General features: G+C 39.4%; 1 protein-coding gene across 1 annotated transcript in view; it reads left to right on the plus strand.

Annotated features, from left to right (window-relative positions):
* Positions 1-6,387: 6,387 nt before the first annotated feature.
* LOC126484232 (uncharacterized) overlaps positions 6,388-18,437 on the plus strand; it is a 421,255-nt gene continuing 409,205 nt past the window's right edge. The window contains exons 1-2 of the mRNA XM_050107648.1: positions 6,388-6,591; positions 10,449-10,535. Of these exons, the coding sequence (XP_049963605.1) occupies positions 10,506-10,535 (30 nt within the window). The 5' untranslated portion in view covers positions 6,388-6,591; positions 10,449-10,505. The remainder of the gene's footprint in view (positions 6,592-10,448; positions 10,536-18,437) is intronic.

An 18,437-nucleotide genomic window follows, 5' to 3' on the forward strand; every position in this document is an offset into this window, starting at 1 on the left:
TGTCAGAGCATTGTAACAGGTGTTTTCATCTATTCTCAAATCCATCATTGTAGCTGCAGATGCCCTGATCCACCATTTTTAACATGCTGCACAAGAAACAATAAATGTATTGCCTTTAGTGTACCCAGATGCATTAATGATCTATTCTTAAATAGATTACTATGACACAAGCAATAACACAGGGCAATACATAAGTATTTCAGAACTTATTTCTACACTTGCAATACTGTAATGTATTACACCTGCTCTCACACAACCAAGTACATGGCATTACAATCAGCAATATTGTGGTCAATATGGATCACAACATCTTGTCTTTTACAACTGCATTCATGCTACCATCACAAATTGTATTCATATGAACTGCCAATCGACATATGACGCCTTTTACTCCAGATCAAATAACCATAACAATATTAATTTCTCAGGAGTAAAAAACAATGTTCCTTCACTGCAAATATGTAAAAGTCAACAACATATAACTAAAAGCAAGCCTAACAATGGATTCTGAAACTTTCACACCATATTTACTCCGGGATCACTGAAAGGCCAGCAAAATTCTAGAATTAAGTTAATACTCACCAGCGATGGCTTCTCTGTCAGAACTACTGAGATGGAGGAAAGCAACGTTGTGCTCATGGCCGAAATGTGTTCTGTAGTAAATGACACTACAAATTCCACTTTCTTCTTCGTGACGCTCTATGGCAGCAACGCAATGGTTCCCCATCTTGCAAATGCCACCTGACTTCGAAGGAAATGTGCCACTTATGTGGCACACAAAGGTGGTTTTCCCAGTGCCATCCTTTAAATGCATAGTGCCATAACGAAAGACAAAACTACTTTTTGTTTTTCTCTCCTCCTCAGACTTCCATTTCAGAAAGTCTAAAACAAAAGCATTGATGAAATACAATTACATTCAGATTAAACAAGTGCAAAGTACACAGCAGCAGTAAAAGAAACAAACTGCATTGTTAGATACCCTCATGAGTTGCTGACACCATATGGTTACTGGTGTGATTTTAATCATTTAAATTTGCAACAATTTGACCTATACTTCATGTAACATAAATTAAGTTTACAGTTTATGCGAAATGCGTCTTTTCAGGCTTTCAAATAAACACATGTTCTATTGACCAAGCACAACAAGAGCTAATAGTCACGGGTCAGGCAAGTATATAGTAATCAACAATGGAGTGTTCTCAGCAATGAAGTGTTCTGCAAGGTTCGCAGGAGAGCTTCTGTAAAGTTTGGAAGGTAGGAGATGAGTTACTGGCAGAAGTACAGCTGTGAGGGCGGGACGGGGCGTTAGTAGTGCTTGGGTAGCTCAGTTGGTAGCGCACTTGCCCATGAAAGGCAAAGGTCCCGAGTTCGAGTCTCAGTCCGGCACACAGTTTTAATCTACCAGGAAGTTTCAATGGACAATATTAATTTAAATAGGCAGTGTACATTTAACTTACCGTCCTTTGTTTGAAATTCACTAATTTCTTTTACCATCTCAACCATGTGCTCCTGCTCCACATGTAGTCGCAACTTAGCCAAAAAATTACATTTAAAGCTGCAGCCACTTTTTGGCGTCACAGTATGCATCATAGCCAATTCAAAGGATTCCTGAAAGCTATGGAAGCGGAGTATGGGGATATACCTTACCACAGTACAGCCCATTGGCTGAGTCGGGGAAAAGTTCTTGATGTTTTCTTTGCCTTTCGTGAGGATATATCCTTTTTTCTCGAAATAAAAGGGGAAGAAATGTGCTGTCTGAAAGATATAAAATGGATATCAGACCTGGCGTTCCTAGCTGACATAACTATTCATCTGAATAATTTAAATCTGTGATTGCAGGGCAAAGGGCAGCTAATCGTTGACATGCACGACCAGATCAAAGTGTTCATGGAAAAGCTACGTTTATTTGAGAGGCAGATGAGTAATGGACATTTAACGTTCTTTAATCGTCTTGCTTCTTTAAAACTACCTGAAGGTACTACTTTCAGCGATTACCAAGCAAAGTTAAAGCAGCTCATCACGTTGTTTGAAACACGATTCCGAGACCTCACTAGTTTGGAAATGGAACTTAAGGTGTTCAGCACTCCTTTTTCAGTTTCCCCCGATGAGTTGTCATCGTCACTTCAATTGGAGATTATTGATTTGCAAAATTCAACTTTGTTGAAAGAGATGTACTACAACACGCTGGATTTGTCACGATGGTATTGTTTATTACAGCAAATAACATTTCCCAAGCTTCACAACAATGCCACTCAGATCATGTGGATGTTTGGATTTACGTATTGTTGTGAGCAGCTTTTCTCAGCAATGAAAAGAGTAAACATTAAGGAACGATCGTTTCTTCAGGATGCAACAATGAAGGCCATCCTCCGCATTAACGCTGCAAACACTTTGACGCCTGATATTTCCGATCTTGTAATGAAAAGGAAATGTCAAGATACAGAGGCCCAATAAATTTAATATGCAATTTCTGGTAAAACAGTTGTTTCTTATTTATTTCCTGAACATAGCATTTCCTGGTGTAGCATGCCACCACGTATTAGCAGCTAAGAGTATGAGGTTGTCGATCTTGTAAGACACAGCTGGCACATCAAAACTGCCTCAGCCAGACGTGCCGAGGTGCCGGCCCAATTGAATGATCACAGCGAGCAACACGGCTCCCTGGAGCAGGGAGCGCTCTGCGGCTCACAACGGAGCCGACAAGCTGGAACAGCCTGGGCTACTGTACAGGGCGCCATGAATTTAACTTTCAGCCAATCAGCATCGCGACCAGCGGGTTGCCAGACACAAGTGTATGAGCTTGCTTTGAAAATCCGTGGCCACATAAGAGTGATTTTGTCAAACACGTTCGACTGCCTCTGTCTTACTCTGAATGTATGTCTGTGCACTAAACCTACGAAATACTGCCGCTCCACTCAATTCCCAAATGACCGAGGTGAAAAGTCGATATTACGACAGTATAGCCAATATTGTAAACCAGTCATTCAGCAGTAAAACATTACAATACTTGGTACATTCTTGTAGAAACAACCAAAACTACTGATTGCAAATAGGAATACTTATCTACTGAATAATCTTCATTTCCACGTTACAAAGAAACTTGTACCAAAAGGCCATGACAATTATTTAATTCAGTATTGACTGGAAAACTTAAGCTGCACTGTGATTTCAATAAATGAACACTGACTTAGCAATGAGGAACTAAAATTAAGTGTACCATTTGGATATGAATTGGCAACTAGCTACTGTAGAACAAGTATTAAACATGTTGGTTTATCTGTACATGTTAAAAATAGTGTGAACCTAATCTATGAAGTTATAGATGTAAGTCGACTGTGCATAGAAGCAAAGTTTGAAGCTGCATCCATAATGTTGCGAAACCAGGAAATGATAATAGCTTCAGTATACCATCCCCCAAAACAAAATGAAGATCTGTTTGTGGAGCTTCTGGAGAAACTGATACTCTTGCTACTCAAATTAAAAAATTACAGAATACTAAAATTTGGTGATATCAATACAGACATTAGGTTTAAGAATAGAAATGTTGATCACTTACCAAATACATTAAAATCCCTTACCTTAAGTTGAGTAAATGACAAACCCACAAAACAGGAAACATGTCTTAGATAACATAATTTGTAATTTTCATCTAAGCAAAACAGAATTCAGCACAATAAAGCTAGGCATTTCAGATCATTAGGGACTATGGCTCAGACAAACCCTTCCACAGACTGTAGAAAAATTATAAGACCAATTAACAAATCAGAGCTAAACAAATTAATCAGCGAACTGAATTTAATAAAATGGGATAAAATAATAACCACTGCGGGTGCAAATGAATCTAACAACAAATTTCTAGAACTGTTAACTAAAAATTTTGAAGCATGTTGTCCTAAATGCTGCAAGAAAATATCAAAGCAAAATCGTTACACCAAACTACAAAATCTAAAAAGCTGGTACACCCCACATCTAAGTAGAATAAGAATCGTAATGCTACTCTATCATGATAGGTCCAAGCACAATAATGCTGACAAGGAAATGTACATTAAAGTGAAAAAGATTTACAGGTCTGAAATCAAGGCAGCTAAGAGCAAAGCAAATGATACATATATACTGTACTCAGTAAATAAATGCAAAGCTGCATGGTAAATTATTAAAACAGAAACTAACTGTGATGATAAAATATACCAGCCACCAATTCCACCTGATATTCTAACGTGTATTTTGTCAGTCTTCAATCAGATAGCAGCATAATGGAGAATGTGATTAAAGCACAGGAACTGCTGCCAGAAATGAACAGTAAGGAGATAGACAGCTTTTGCTGGACTTGTGTAACTGAGAACATGGTCAATGAACCATTGGCTAAGCTGAGTAACTATAGAGCAGAGGATTACTATGGTCTCTCAAATTATGTTATTAAATATACCAGAAGTCAAATTGTATCGTCACTGACTAAAATAATCAACAAAATTTTAAATGAAGGTAATTATCTAGAACCTTTAAAAATATCTGTAGTTAAACCAGTACACAACAAAGGAGATATAGCATTACCAGATAACTATCGACCAGTATCACTTATACCCATAATATCAAAAATAATAGAATACTGCATGCATAAACAGATAAGTCAATATTTTGAACATAATGATATACTCACCTCCTCATGGCATGGTTTCAGATCCAGCCTTTCTACAGTAAAAGCAGTTGAGAGTATGGTAGCGAAAATATACAATTTTTTTGAAAATAAAGATATTATCTGTGCAACACTGTTGGATCTCAGAAAAGTTTTTGATATGGTCTCCCACAATATTCTCATAAAAAAACTCTACCACTATGGAGCAAGAGAGAATGCTCTATGCTTAATGCAGTCATACTTGGACAGTAGAAAACAGTTAGTTAAGGTAAATAATCAAATGTCACAATGTACATAAATGATTTACCTGCAGTTGTATCATGTGATGCAGTGCTATATGCTGATGAGACAACATTCATCACATGTGATACCAATCTAAAAAATGTGCAACACAGCATGGCAGTGGCATTGGAGATGTGCACTACTTGGTTTGCAGCAAATGTATTGCAGAAGAATGATAGTAAAACTGAAGCTATTGTATTCAATCTAAATACTCCCAGTCATGATAACAAAACAGTAAAATTATTATGATTTCATATAGCTCAAAAGCTCGTCTGGGATACCCACCCACACAGGGAAGGTGTGTGGCAAATTGGCACGTGCCATATATCTGCTGTACAAGCTGAAGAGCAGTGTCAGCAAATAACTTCTTTTATATGCATATTTTGCATTATTTCATTCTCACCTGTGTTATGGAATACTATTATGGGGCAATTCCGTAGGATAAAAATTAGTGTTTAAATGGCAAAAGAAAAATTATCTGTTTGATTATATATTTGCCATTCACTGAACTATGTGGTTCATAGACCTTGTAATTGATCTATTAGCAAACTTCTTGTTGTTATTGACATTTGCACAAATACGTATTGTATCCATCTTGGATTATTATATTGTAATTAATGGAATGTAGTCGAATTAAGTCGGGTGTTGCTGTGGGAATTAGATTAGGAAATGAGACACTTAAAGTAGTAAAGGAGTTTTCCTATTTGGGGAGCAAAATAACTGATCATGGTCGAAGTAGAGAGGATATAAAATGTAGACTTGAAATGGCAAGGAAAGCGTTTCTTAGGAAGAGAAATTTGTTAACATCGAGTATTGGTTTTAAGTGTCAGGAAGTCGTTTCTGAAAGTATTTGTATGGAGTGTAGCCATGTATGGAAGTGAAACGTGGACGATAAATATTTTAGACAAGAAGAGAATAGAAGCTTTCAAAATGTGGTGCTACAGAAGAATGCTGAAGATTAGATGGGTTGATCACATAACTAATGAGGAGGTATTGAATAGAATTAGGAAAAAGAGGAGTTTGTGGCACAACTTGACTAGAAGAAGGGATCGGTTGGTAGGACATGTCCTGAGACATCGAGGGATCACCAATTTAGTATTGGAGGGCAGCGTGGAGGGTAAAAATCGTAGAGGGAGACCAAGAGATGAATACACTAAGCAGATTCAGAAGGATGTAGGCTGCAGGAGGTACTGGGAGATGAAGAAGCTTGCACAGGATAGAGTCGTATGGACAGCTGCATCAAACCAGTCTCAGGACTGAAGACCACATCATCAACAACAGTTAATAATATTTGCAATGGAGAAGTTTATATTATTATTGTAATTGTTATTATTATAATGTTATTCCTGACGACACCAATTCCATGTAAATATGCTCAACGGTGGAATAAAACATTTATATTTGTATTTGAAATCGAAAGGTCGAAATGTGATAGTGCTAGCGCGGTCGACTGGTACGAAACAACATGGCGCTAAAAATGACTGTGAAAGTATTGAGCGCGAACGGTTCAAGTGCTTGCATATTTTCGCCAGAAATAAATATGCTGTGTGTATCATTTCTGACATATTTCGTCTCCCAGAATGCTGGTCTCGTTTGAAATATCGCCGAAAGTTTTCCTAAATTTCTACCAAGCAACATCTATTATGACAGCTATTCCCCGCTAAACACAAATGCTGGTACTAAACGTAACATACTGAAAAATAACTATGTTTGTATATATAATTCTTTCCTATGATTTGTGTTAAGTGGTCAAGATATGAAAATATAAAGTGATTACAGATGCACCGTACGGAAGCTAGAAACTAATGCTTCGGTTTTTACATAGCGTAATACAATTTGCAGACTATTGGCTTATCGCATTTAATAATATTTTATGAAAGTTGTGATTGCCCTCAGTTATAGATTTAATTCGCGTCATAGGCTACGTTAAACATAAATTCTCTGCAGTTGTGCAAGTTGGTTGGCTCTGTGTGCCACTTTATGATCAGCATTTCATACTAATTTCGTATTACTTTCCTTTGTGCGTACCAATTAATTGTGGTTAAAGAGTTGTTGTCTAGATTCCAAAAGTGCGCTACTGTTTTTGGGATTTTAATTGCAGACTATTAGACGTTCTTGGGCCATCAAACCGACTTTTCCTTGTATTAATATTTTATCATCGTATTCGAGTTCATTTACATGTTTATTGAGCCCATAGACAACGTACATTGTGTGTATCAATCGAAATTCGTATCAGAATCATTGAAAAGTAAACATGTATTTAATAACTAGGATTTAGCAAATTATTATTTGTACATCAATATTCTAGGCCTATACAATTTTAATTACCATTTTTCTTAAAGCAGCTATGCAGTATGTGTATAAATTCTGTATGGTGTAAGAGTTTTTCATATTTTTATGAATAGGTTTTGTGTTTATATTAGCGACATCTCCGTTTTGTACATAATATTAATTGTAATTTGTGTTACACTGTGGTATGAGTAAAATCATTTATACTGTAGTAACAGTTTTCTATCAAAGATGTTTTGAAAATATATTTTTTTTATCCCTCACAAGTTTGAAAGGAGTTTTCCTAGGTCGTTTGGACATAGGCTACATATGATGGCTTTTCATAGTGTTGTCTGTGGGCTCATATAAGAAGTGACAGTGCCTTGTGTCACGGTTTTTTATGGAGTTTTCTGAACATTTTAATTCTGCCCATCCGAAAAGTTCATGTCTGTTCATGCTTCATAATATTTAAGTGCTTTAAATGCTGGCGTTAATGATTTTCTCCAGTAAAGGCTGGCTGTCATTCCTATTGCTCTCTTTTACATTTTGGGTCTCTGTTAATGTTTGATTTGAAGGTGCCTTCCCATGAAATTGTCGTAAATTAATGTAGAATGAATTAGTTCATGGTATATCGTTGTTATAATATTTGTGTCTAGGTAGCTGAGTTTATGTGGGAGTTGCAGGTCAAAAATTAGTTTTCCACATATATATTCTATGTGCTTATCCAATTTACAGTTGCATTTTTAATGAAATTTTAAGCTCTATGCTCATGCTTGCAGAATATAAGTAATAATGAATTAAAAGGGTCAGCCTTTTTGCAAGAGCATTTTTTTTTTTAAATATTCATACATGTCTCACCTCAGTTGTGACATCCTCATTGTTGTTATTGTTTTTTGTTTTTTATCCCTGAAATACATACATTCAGATTTTATGTATGTTAGGAAAATGTTACAGCAGTGTTTTGTTCTTTAAGTTGCATTTGTATTGTGCCTTGTTTTATATTGTGTGCACCCTGTGGTTGCAAACAAAAGTCAATCACAAATCAAAATTAATATGCCATGAAGTCTGCAACGTGAGGTGTTAGGGCAATGTCTGAACTGAATTTTTGTATTTAAACTATATTTTCTAATAATATAGTGTCATATGCTGCTGTTTTAGGCTTATCATTGTTGTATATTACTTATCCCAGGTGGCACTTACTTACTTTTTCTCCTGCTAAAAAGTGTATAGTACAAATGTAATTTAAAAAACAATCAAATTAATGCTGAGGATGTTGCAACTGTGGTGAAACATATTTTAGTATTAAAGAAAGTTGTTTTCTTGCAGAAAGGCGGACCCTCTTAATTCGTTATTAATACATGTTCACTGATTATTATATCATGGAATTTTGTGTACTTGGTGTTGTCTGCTATGCATACATCTATGCAAATGTTGCTATCTTTGTTGTATTTATTTACTCTGAAATTTAATTACAGTTCACTGAAGGAAACACAGAAAGGTGAAAACTGGAGGCTTATCATATTAGCCAGTGTTAAATCTACTTCCATTCTTTGTCAGTTAACTTAGGCATATTCTCAGCAAAAGGAAATGTAACAACACTAATGACTCCATCAGGCTGGAGCTACATTCAGATATCTGTTAAGTTAAAATTGTCATAGGTTTCAGATGTGCACTTTGTTGCTTGGAGTTTTGTCACCACAACCAAGAATTTCAACTGTAGTACACCTCTGGACTTATTGTCTGCTGAGTATAGCACCATTGTGCACATTCCAGTAAAGAGTTGGGGCTGGCACAATTGTGATGTGAACTTTCCCTGTTAATCAAACTGACATGGTTTGTGAGGAGGCAACAGCTGTAACAATTTGGAAATACGGAAGCGTCCGATCCCACCCGTCTGCTTTGACCCATGACGTCACAAATATGGCGGAAAGAGACACAAACACACACACTTTCCACAAGAAGCCTAATGACACTAACGGACAAGCGCGGGAAATGGGGTGTTTTGGGTGGGGGGCAAATTAAATATAATTAAATTTAGACGCCTTGCGTAGCTACAACGTGTAAGTGAAGACAGCCATGCATGAACACCCACCCACCTCCCCAGGGGTCGTAACCCCTGCAACCCATAGAAGATAAAGATGCTTCAGTAGCTGATTAGTTTTTCTTGTCTTAAAAAACAAAAAAACTCACGGGATAGAACGAACAGATCAGAAAGATAAATATAATAAACTAAAACAGAAATTCGAGGAAACAGATAATTAAAATAAGTAATAAGTGTTTTTAAATAAAAAAAAAAAATCTCACGAGATAGAACGAACAGATCAGAAAAGTAAATAAAATAAGATAAAACAGAACTGGAGACAGCCACACTCAAACCAAACTCCGCGCCGTCATGACGTCACACCCGACAACATCCTTACGTCACGGGTCAAAGCTGACGCATGGATCGGACGCTTCTGTCGACCCAACAATTTTTATAATTTGCATTTTATTCATTATTATTTGATCTTCGTTTCCTTCAGTAGCCCTAATTCCATTAACAAGTTAATTTGTGCCCCATTGTTTCATAACTGTTCTTGAGCATATCTAAGTGCTTTTCTAGTTTATACTATTTATTGTACTGGTATTTATGTACGAGAAGCCCCATTACTTTTTTTGCAATACTGTGAGTGTGTGGAGGGTGAAACCTAGTGCCAGCGCATAGCCTATTCCTTGCGAATAACACCAAGGCGGCCGCCAAACTAAACATCCCCATCGATGGATAGATCATAGTCAACACATGCCCTCACTTTATACGGTGGAGAGGTTTGGTATTTAAACCAGACATTGGCACAAACTTGTGATCAGGAACTTTATGCCACCACCTCTCCTCTCCTTGCCGGCCAACTACTGGCAATGAAGATTTTTTCCACCGTCAGGATTCAAACTGGCTTACCATCAGGTCGAGTGCCACCGCACAAGCATATGTTAGTGACCTTGGCCACGGAGGCGGGTTCTGTTCTGATATTGCAGTAGCTTTTACTATTAATCACCCAGCTGCCATCCCTGCTCTCCCATATATATATATATATATATATATATATATATATATATATATATATATATATATATATATATATATATATATATATATATATATATATATATATATATATATATATATATACATGTATATATATATATATATATCACACACACTCATTAATGAATAAAACAGCTTCTGCATTTACTAGTTTAGTAGACTCTTAAACAAGTGACCTTATAGTTCCAGGGAGGAGAAGACATGAAATAAAGGAACCTTGGGCTAGCAGTTTGCGACAATATGGATAACTCCAAATGGGGTGCTCAAAGGGTAAGTTACTAAGTTAGTTTTTAAGTAATGACTGAGGAGCAAATTGGTTTCCTGGAACCTCTGCCAAGCACACATCCCCAGATTACACGTGCCCTCCTGCAATCTTGGATGCATATTGTATGAAAGCTTTATGGCACCTGGTGTTCACATTTTGCACTTACAGTGAAACTCCTGCCTTGACCACAAAATATTTATTTTATTTCTTCCTCACATGCATTTTGCAATTGACTGAGAAACAGGACACCCAGTACAAAATATTGTGTCCCACTTACTCTTACCAAGCATCAGGTAAGAGTAAGTTGGAAACATTAGTTTTTATTGCCAGTGTTCTGTTCATTCGACAGTGGTGAAGAGCTGAAACATGCAAGGAAGAAATAAAATGAATATTTTGTAGTCGAGACAAGAATTTCAGTGTGTGTGTCTCTTGGTGCATTTATACCAACATGGTTCTCCCTCCCCACCTCGCCCCCACTCGAAGCAGTTAATAATGCTGATTTCATAACTTTTTCCATTGCATAATGATTGTTTTTTGTTCATTTATATGTCACTGCATGTTGTTTTTCCTTGTTGTTAATTTGCGTACCAGTCTTTCAGCCAAAGAGAAAATACTTGTATTGAGTGGGAATACTAGAAGCTAATTAATTAAATTCTTTTCAGACAATTTGTTACAAAAATAAATTGCATGTCACTAATTACATATCATGCTGTACACCATGTAAGTTATATGCCACACAATATGTGGAATGTCAGTTTGCTGATTGTTAAACAGAATTTATGTAAATATGGCAACAGGCTGAGTATTTACATGCTTTTTAATGACATATATTCAGCTGATTTGATGTTGCACAAAACAGTTCCCTCTCCTCTGCAAACTTCCTTGTCTCAGAGTAACATTTGCAGCCAGTGTTATAAAGTATTTGTTGTGTGTATTACTGTCTCTGTCTTACCTGAAAATTTTGGGGGTCTGAAGAATATGTGCGATCGTATTCTTTGAAGTATGATGACTTATGTCATGTGGATGGTATTTGGGAAATTTTGGTTTTTGTATTTCATTTGTAAATGTCAGACATTGTGACCCCCCCCCCCCCCTCCCAAAAAAAATAAATAAATAAATAAATAAATAAATAAAGGTTAGTGAGATTCTGATAGTGGATCCCATCTGAAATTTTGACTCTGGTACCAGACTTACCTGTAGTGTATCCCAAGATCTAGGTTAGGTTGGCAGGCAATAATTTGCTTGTGAATTGGCAAGGCCAATGAATATGAGTGTGAAATAAAGGTTTGGTAACAGATTGAGCTGTAGCTTAACCTGGGCTGTAGCTTAACCTGGTATTTATATTAGCACCATATTACATACACTTTATCATATGTAATGAACTTTTTATTATAAAAACTAAAACTGCAGGATAAAGTGAGAAAATCTATACTACACATGGGACAAGTATCCAATGATAATTTACGTGGTGCATATTATGAACATATAATAATAACTTTTATTTGTCCATAACAACTTTAAAGTCTTGGACAGCTTTCGTATCATACCATACACATAATATACTATTATTTATACATTTACCACCCTTAAAAATATTTGAGTGAGTGTAAACAATAATGATGAGCCCATCTGTTTTGTGTATTGCAGTTATGAATGTCGATATTCGGTATGCTTATTTCATCAGCCTGTGTTACAAACATAACAATGTTCAAGACATACAAGGAATACACAATCAGTAAATTATAATTGTTGAAGTACTGTGGAACCTCACTTAACATGCACCTCCCATAACATGCAATTAGTATAACAAGCAAAACAAATTGTAAACAACTGACTCACTTAACGAGCGCAGTACTCTTTGGCAGGTTCGTGCTTGCCTACCATGGGGTCCAGCCTTTGCAGTATATTTTTCCTTCCATATGAATGTCTATCACCTTTTAGAGTGATTCTTGAGTTTCTCCTGGCGTATTTGATAATCAAAATATCCACGGGTGTGCTGCCGGTCTATAGTGTCCAATGGGCACAATATTTCGGCGATCATACATGTCGCCATCATCAGGTGAACTGACGGACTGAGCTCCTGTGAACGTGCCGGCACGGAGATCCGTACGCTATGGCTGCTCAGAGGGAACTGGGTTTTGTCGCGGCGGCGGCGGCCGATTTAAATACCCTCCGCCCGCGGCGCGCTCCCTCCGCCGTCCATGCCCCGCGCCACGGTTGCGCGGTGGAACAGATTGCGACGGCGTCTGAGATGACTTCGGTGTGATGGCTCTGTCCGCCATGGTCGTCACAACTATACGTTTGCTCGATTTACTCTTGATTAATCCAATCACTGGTTCCCAAGCATTGCTAAGATTATAGCCACAGTCACGGTTTATGAGGTCGTCATTGGTGCGAATTTCGATGGCCTCTCTAACAACGCTGTCCCAGTATCTCGACGTCTGTACCAGAACCCTCGTGCGGTTATACTCCATGGCGTGATTTTCCGACAAACAATGTTCAGCGACCGCCGACTTGCTCGGATACATCAGTCGAGTGTGCCTCTGGTGTTCACGGCATCGATCCTCGACGGTACGCATCGTCTGACCAATATACGACTTGCCACATTGACACTGAATCTGGTACATGCCGGCCTTCCTCAAACCGAGGTCATCTTTGGCGCTCCCCACCAGTGCACGAGTTTTATTTGGAGGACAAAACACAGTTCCGACCCGGTGTTTCTTCAGAATGCGGGCGATTTTCCCCGAGAGTGCGCCTGTGAATGGAATAAATGCAGTGCCTACCTCCTCCCTCGTGACTTCATCCATCTTAACAGGTTGTGCTGCAGTGGTTGGGCGGAGAGCACGTTGAATCTGCCACTCTGAGTACACATTTTTTCGAAATACAGTTCTCAGATGTTCCAATTCCTGGGGTAGACTCTCTGCGTCAGAGATAGTGCGCGCCCTATGTACTAGAGTTTTAAGTACCCCATTCCTCTGTGAAATGTGGTGGCAGCTGTCTGCGTGCAAATACAGATCAGTGTGCGTTGTCTTCCGATACACCCCATGACCTAGGGTGCCGTCAGCCCTTCTCTTGACCAAGATGTCAAGAAAAGGTAATTTACCCTCCATTTCAGTCTACATAGTGAATTTGATGTTGGGGTGTATGGAGTTTAGATGTGTAAGGAAGTCAAGGAGTTTATCCATACCATGTGGCCAGATGACGAATGTGTCGTCCACGTAACGGAAAAAGCAAGTAGGTTTCCATACAGTTCCACTCTCTCTTCTGTCGTTGGGGCATCCTCCGATGGCTCTCTGGGGCCGAGATCCATTCCCCAGTTTGTGATCTGACATTAGCAGACGATGTCATCGTGGACCCTATTGCTATCTCCAACATCTTGGGCCGCCATTTTGCGGATATTTCAAGCTCTTCCCACATCACCCTGCCTTCCTCCATCGGATACGAGCGGGAAGAGCCTCGGGCGATACCCTTCATTTCTCAGAATCCTGAGTGCTACAATGTCGCCTTTACTATGAGGGAGCTAGATCATGCTCTCACTTTATCCTGATCCTCCACCCCAGGGCCAGGTGATGTTCACATTCAGATGTTGCAGCATCTTTCTCTTGCAGCCAGGCCCTTTCTGCTTGATGCATACAACCGCATCAAGGCAGAGGGCACATTTCAGAGATGCTGGTCTAAAGCCACTATCATACCCATACATACGCCAGGTAAGGACAAACACGTTCCTTCCAGCTACTACTCCATTTCTCTCACCAGCTGTGTTTGCAAGATGATGGAACGTATGATTCATGCCCGGCTGGTATGGTGGCTTGTCGATGCAATTTACTAGCCCCTGCACAGTGTGTATTTTGAATGTGGCGTTCTGCAGTTGACTGTCTCGCCACTTTGTCCACCCATATCATGAATGGTTTTCTGCAGAAATCCCAGACTGTGTCAGTGTTTCTCGATTTGCATAAAACCTATGACACCTGCTGGAGGACTGGCATCCTCCGTACACTCTACACGTGGGGCTTCAGAGGCTGCGTGCCTTGTTTCCTTCAGGGGTCTTTAAAAAGACAAAGTTTTTCAGGTACATTTGTGTTCTGCCTTGTCGGACACCTTTATTCAGGAAAACGGTGCAAATCAGTTTTCCTCTTCACTATTGCCATTTATTGTATAATGGCCTGTCTTCCGCTGGGCATCACTGGCTCCCTTTTCGTTCACAATTTTGCCATCTATTGAAGTTCTCCATGGACTTGCCTCATAGCGCAACATTTTCAGTGATATCTCGATCATATTTATTCATGGAGGATCGACAATGGCTTCCTTTCTTCCACTGACAAAACCATTTATATGAATTTCTGGAGGCACAATTGGTTTCTTCCACTATCTTCTGTTTATTAAAACTATGAGATTCCTGGGGCTCATGCTTCAGAGGAAACTGTTTTAATCCTCCCAAGTGTCTTCCCTGGCAGCCTACTGTATGTGGTCCCTCAATGTCCTACGTGTCCTCAATGGTACTTCCTGGAGAGCAGATCGAACCACCCTCCTCCGTTTGTACCGCTCCTTTCTCCGTTCGAAACTAGACTATAGGTGTTTAGTTTACCCATCTGCACATCAGTCTCTCTTACCCCGTCTCAATACTATACCCACACATGGCATCCGTTTGGCCACTGCCACCTTTCACACCAGCCCAGTTGAGTCTGTATGCAGAACGTGCCGAACCACCACTGTCGTATCTCCGTGAGTCTCTCCTCAGCAGATACGCGTGCCGTTTGTCTGCAATGCGTGGCCACCCATCCTATGCCTCCTTCTTCAATACCCCTTTGGTCGCCAGTGTGGGGTGTGTCCCTCTTCTCTGCTACCTCTTGGAGTTTGCTTTTGGCTCTTGCTGTTGCAACTTAACTTCACTCCACCTGCAACTTTCCCAGTGAGTGTGAACCCTTCACCACCTTGGATTCGTACGGCGGCCCGTGTTCACCTTGGCTTTCGTTCTCTTCCCGAGGACACTACTTCAGCCTCACTCTATTGCCTTCAGTTACTTGACCTTCACATGGAATTTCATGATAGTACCTTTGTGTACACTGATGGCTCTCAGATTGACTGTGGTGTCGGGTGTGCCTTCATAATTCGTGCCGACATTTTTTGGTATCAGCTTCCTGAACACTGCTCAGTATTTACAGCAGAGCTCTTTGCCCTTTATCAAGCCACGCTGCACATCCGTCAACACAGGCTTTTCAATTGTGTCATCTGCTCATACACTCTTAGTGCCATTCAGAGCCTCTGTGTGCTGTACAGCGTCCATCCCTTAGTGCAACGGGTCCGTGAAAGCTGTCATTTGTTCACACATGATGGAGCCACTGTGATGTTTATGTGGGATCCTGGCCACTCCAGTCTGACAGGAAACGAGGCCACTTACGCTGCTGCCAAGACTACATTCCTTGTACATCAGCCTGCTAGTTCTTAAATTCCCTCCGAGATTTCTGTGTTGCCATATGCAGCAGGTGGTGTCACTTTGTCATCACCACTGGACCTTCCTTCATGGGAACAAGCTCTGGGTTATCAAGCCTCTCCCAGTGGCTTGGATGACCTCTCGGCCCCCTCACTGCCAGGAAGTCATTTTAACTAGGTTGCGTATTGGCCACTCTTTTTAGACATCGCCAGTTGTTAAGTGGTACTGCCCCACCACTTTGTGCACATTGCGCTCAACTTTCCTGACAGAATGCCCTTTTCTCAACTACTTACATTCTCGTTTGTGTTTGCCATCTGAGTTATCAACCATTTTAACGAATGATGCACAGTCTTTCAGCTGCATTTTACTTTTCATCCGTCATAGCAGTATGGCAAACGCAATTTAATTTTTGATTCTGGATCTCTGTCTCTCTGTGTTATATTTTGTAGACGTTTCTCCACGTCCCATGTTTTCAGCTCTCTTCTCTTCCATCTATTGGGATTGACGTATAGTCATTTTTAACTGCTCTCTTTTTGCCTTCATGTTCTTCAGTTTTTAGATGGGCGTGTATAACCCTAGTTGTTTTTGCACCCTAAAACAAAGTGAAACAAATAAACAGATCTATTCTTGAAAAAGATGCCAAAGCATACCTTCATAACAGCAGAGCAGAAAACTTTGCCCAGTCACAAACCAGTGAAAGACTACGTCACACTGATATTCTGTGATTTGAAAATAAATCACTGCGTGTTACCATTCAGAAACTCTTCAAGTCTTCAAGAAGTGTAAAGTCCAGAAAAGAAGGTTAAATGTGAATTGGAGATCCAACAAGGCTTGGGTGGCACATGATCTATTTTGTGATTGGACCAGTGCAAGTGTTTGGTGCTTCAGTGAAAAAATATTTGCTTGAGACGAATCTGCCATTCAATGTTTTGCTTACCATGGACAACATTCCTGCCCATTCTCCAGGTCTACAAGACCACCTCCTTAAAGAATTTCAGTTCATCGAGATCCAATTTCTGCCTCCCAGCACCACACTGTTCCTCCAGTGTAAGGACCAGCAAATTATTTCTAAGTTTAAGAAGCTCTACACTGAAGCACTCTTTGGGGATTGCTTTCAGTTGACTGAAGCCACCAATCTCACTCTCAGAGGGATTTGGAAATGTCACTTCAACATCATTGCCTACATCAAGATGATTGAAAAAGCATGGGATGGGGGTTACCAAGAAAACTCTAACTTCTGCTTCGAAGAAGCTTTGGCTGGAGTGCATTGTTGAATGTGACTGAGGCATTTGAGTTAGTACCTGTGGACTTTGTAGTCAACAGGATTGTGTCTTTGGCCAAGAGCACGGGACTAGAAGTGGATAACAATGATATCAGTGAGCTTGTGGAACATCACAGCCAAGAATTGGCCACCAAAGAGTTTGTGGAGTTGCAGTGTGTTTCACAGCAGGAAGTTGCATCATACATTGAAAATCGTCGCCCCAATAAAGCAATGGCTATGGGTGCTAAAAATGTATTTGACAATAATGCTGTGTCGCATTTTTGCCACATGTTGGAAGTGTCGGCAGAAACAAATTATATAGATAGCTTCCTAGCAAAAAAGAATTAGTTATGTATTGTGAATAATAAAGTACATAAAACTGTATGTATAATTTTCTTTAAATAAATGGTACGAATAAGATAAACCTTTTAGTACTTTTTCTGCACATAACGCACGATTGTATTTTACATTAATTTATAGAGGATAAATTGTTTCACTTAACGAATGTTTCGCACTAAGAGTGAGATTCTGAAACACTGTGCGAGGTTCCACTGTAGTTACTACAATATTGGCCTTTGCTTGTATTAGCAGTTGTTGTAAATGCTCTCTTTTTAAGCCCGAATATCCTGTCAGTGTAGAGTGTGGCTAACCTACCTTAAATTTCAGCCTCAAATGTGAGTGTATTAATATGTATTAGACTTGCGTGACCACAGAAGGAATTGATAGATTTGAAGGAATTTTCATTAAATAAATATTGCAGCTAATCTTCTTGCAAGTGGAGTTGACATGCTCTTTCCACGTAAAATGATCTTCGATCACAGTGGCTAATAACTTATCTATCAGATGTTTCAACTGTAGGCCTTGATCCAGTATGAGATTGGTGATAATCTAACAAGACCTTTGTTCCATCAGTCTTGGCCGTATCCAGTGTATGTTTGTTCATTGTCAGATTTTCTGTGTTTAGTTCAAAGTCATATTTAATGCTTTGGAATACTAGCTGCTCAGGATGACCCCAGCTAATAAGTGAGCAAACGAAAGTCATATGGCGCAAATGGCTGGGAGAGCCCGAAGAGCAGGTTCGGCCACTCAGTTGGAAAGGTTTTCCCTGTCCTCCGTGCCTGCAGCCACCTCTCCTTTGCGAAGTATGAGAGCTGTCTGTGTGGGTATAGATCACCATAGTGGTGTATATATTGTAGTGTCACAGACGAAAGACGA

The sequence above is a fragment of the Schistocerca serialis genome, chromosome 6 (assembly GCF_023864345.2).
Source record: "Schistocerca serialis cubense isolate TAMUIC-IGC-003099 chromosome 6, iqSchSeri2.2, whole genome shotgun sequence".
In the NCBI taxonomy this organism is placed as follows: Eukaryota; Metazoa; Arthropoda; class Insecta; order Orthoptera; family Acrididae; genus Schistocerca; species Schistocerca serialis.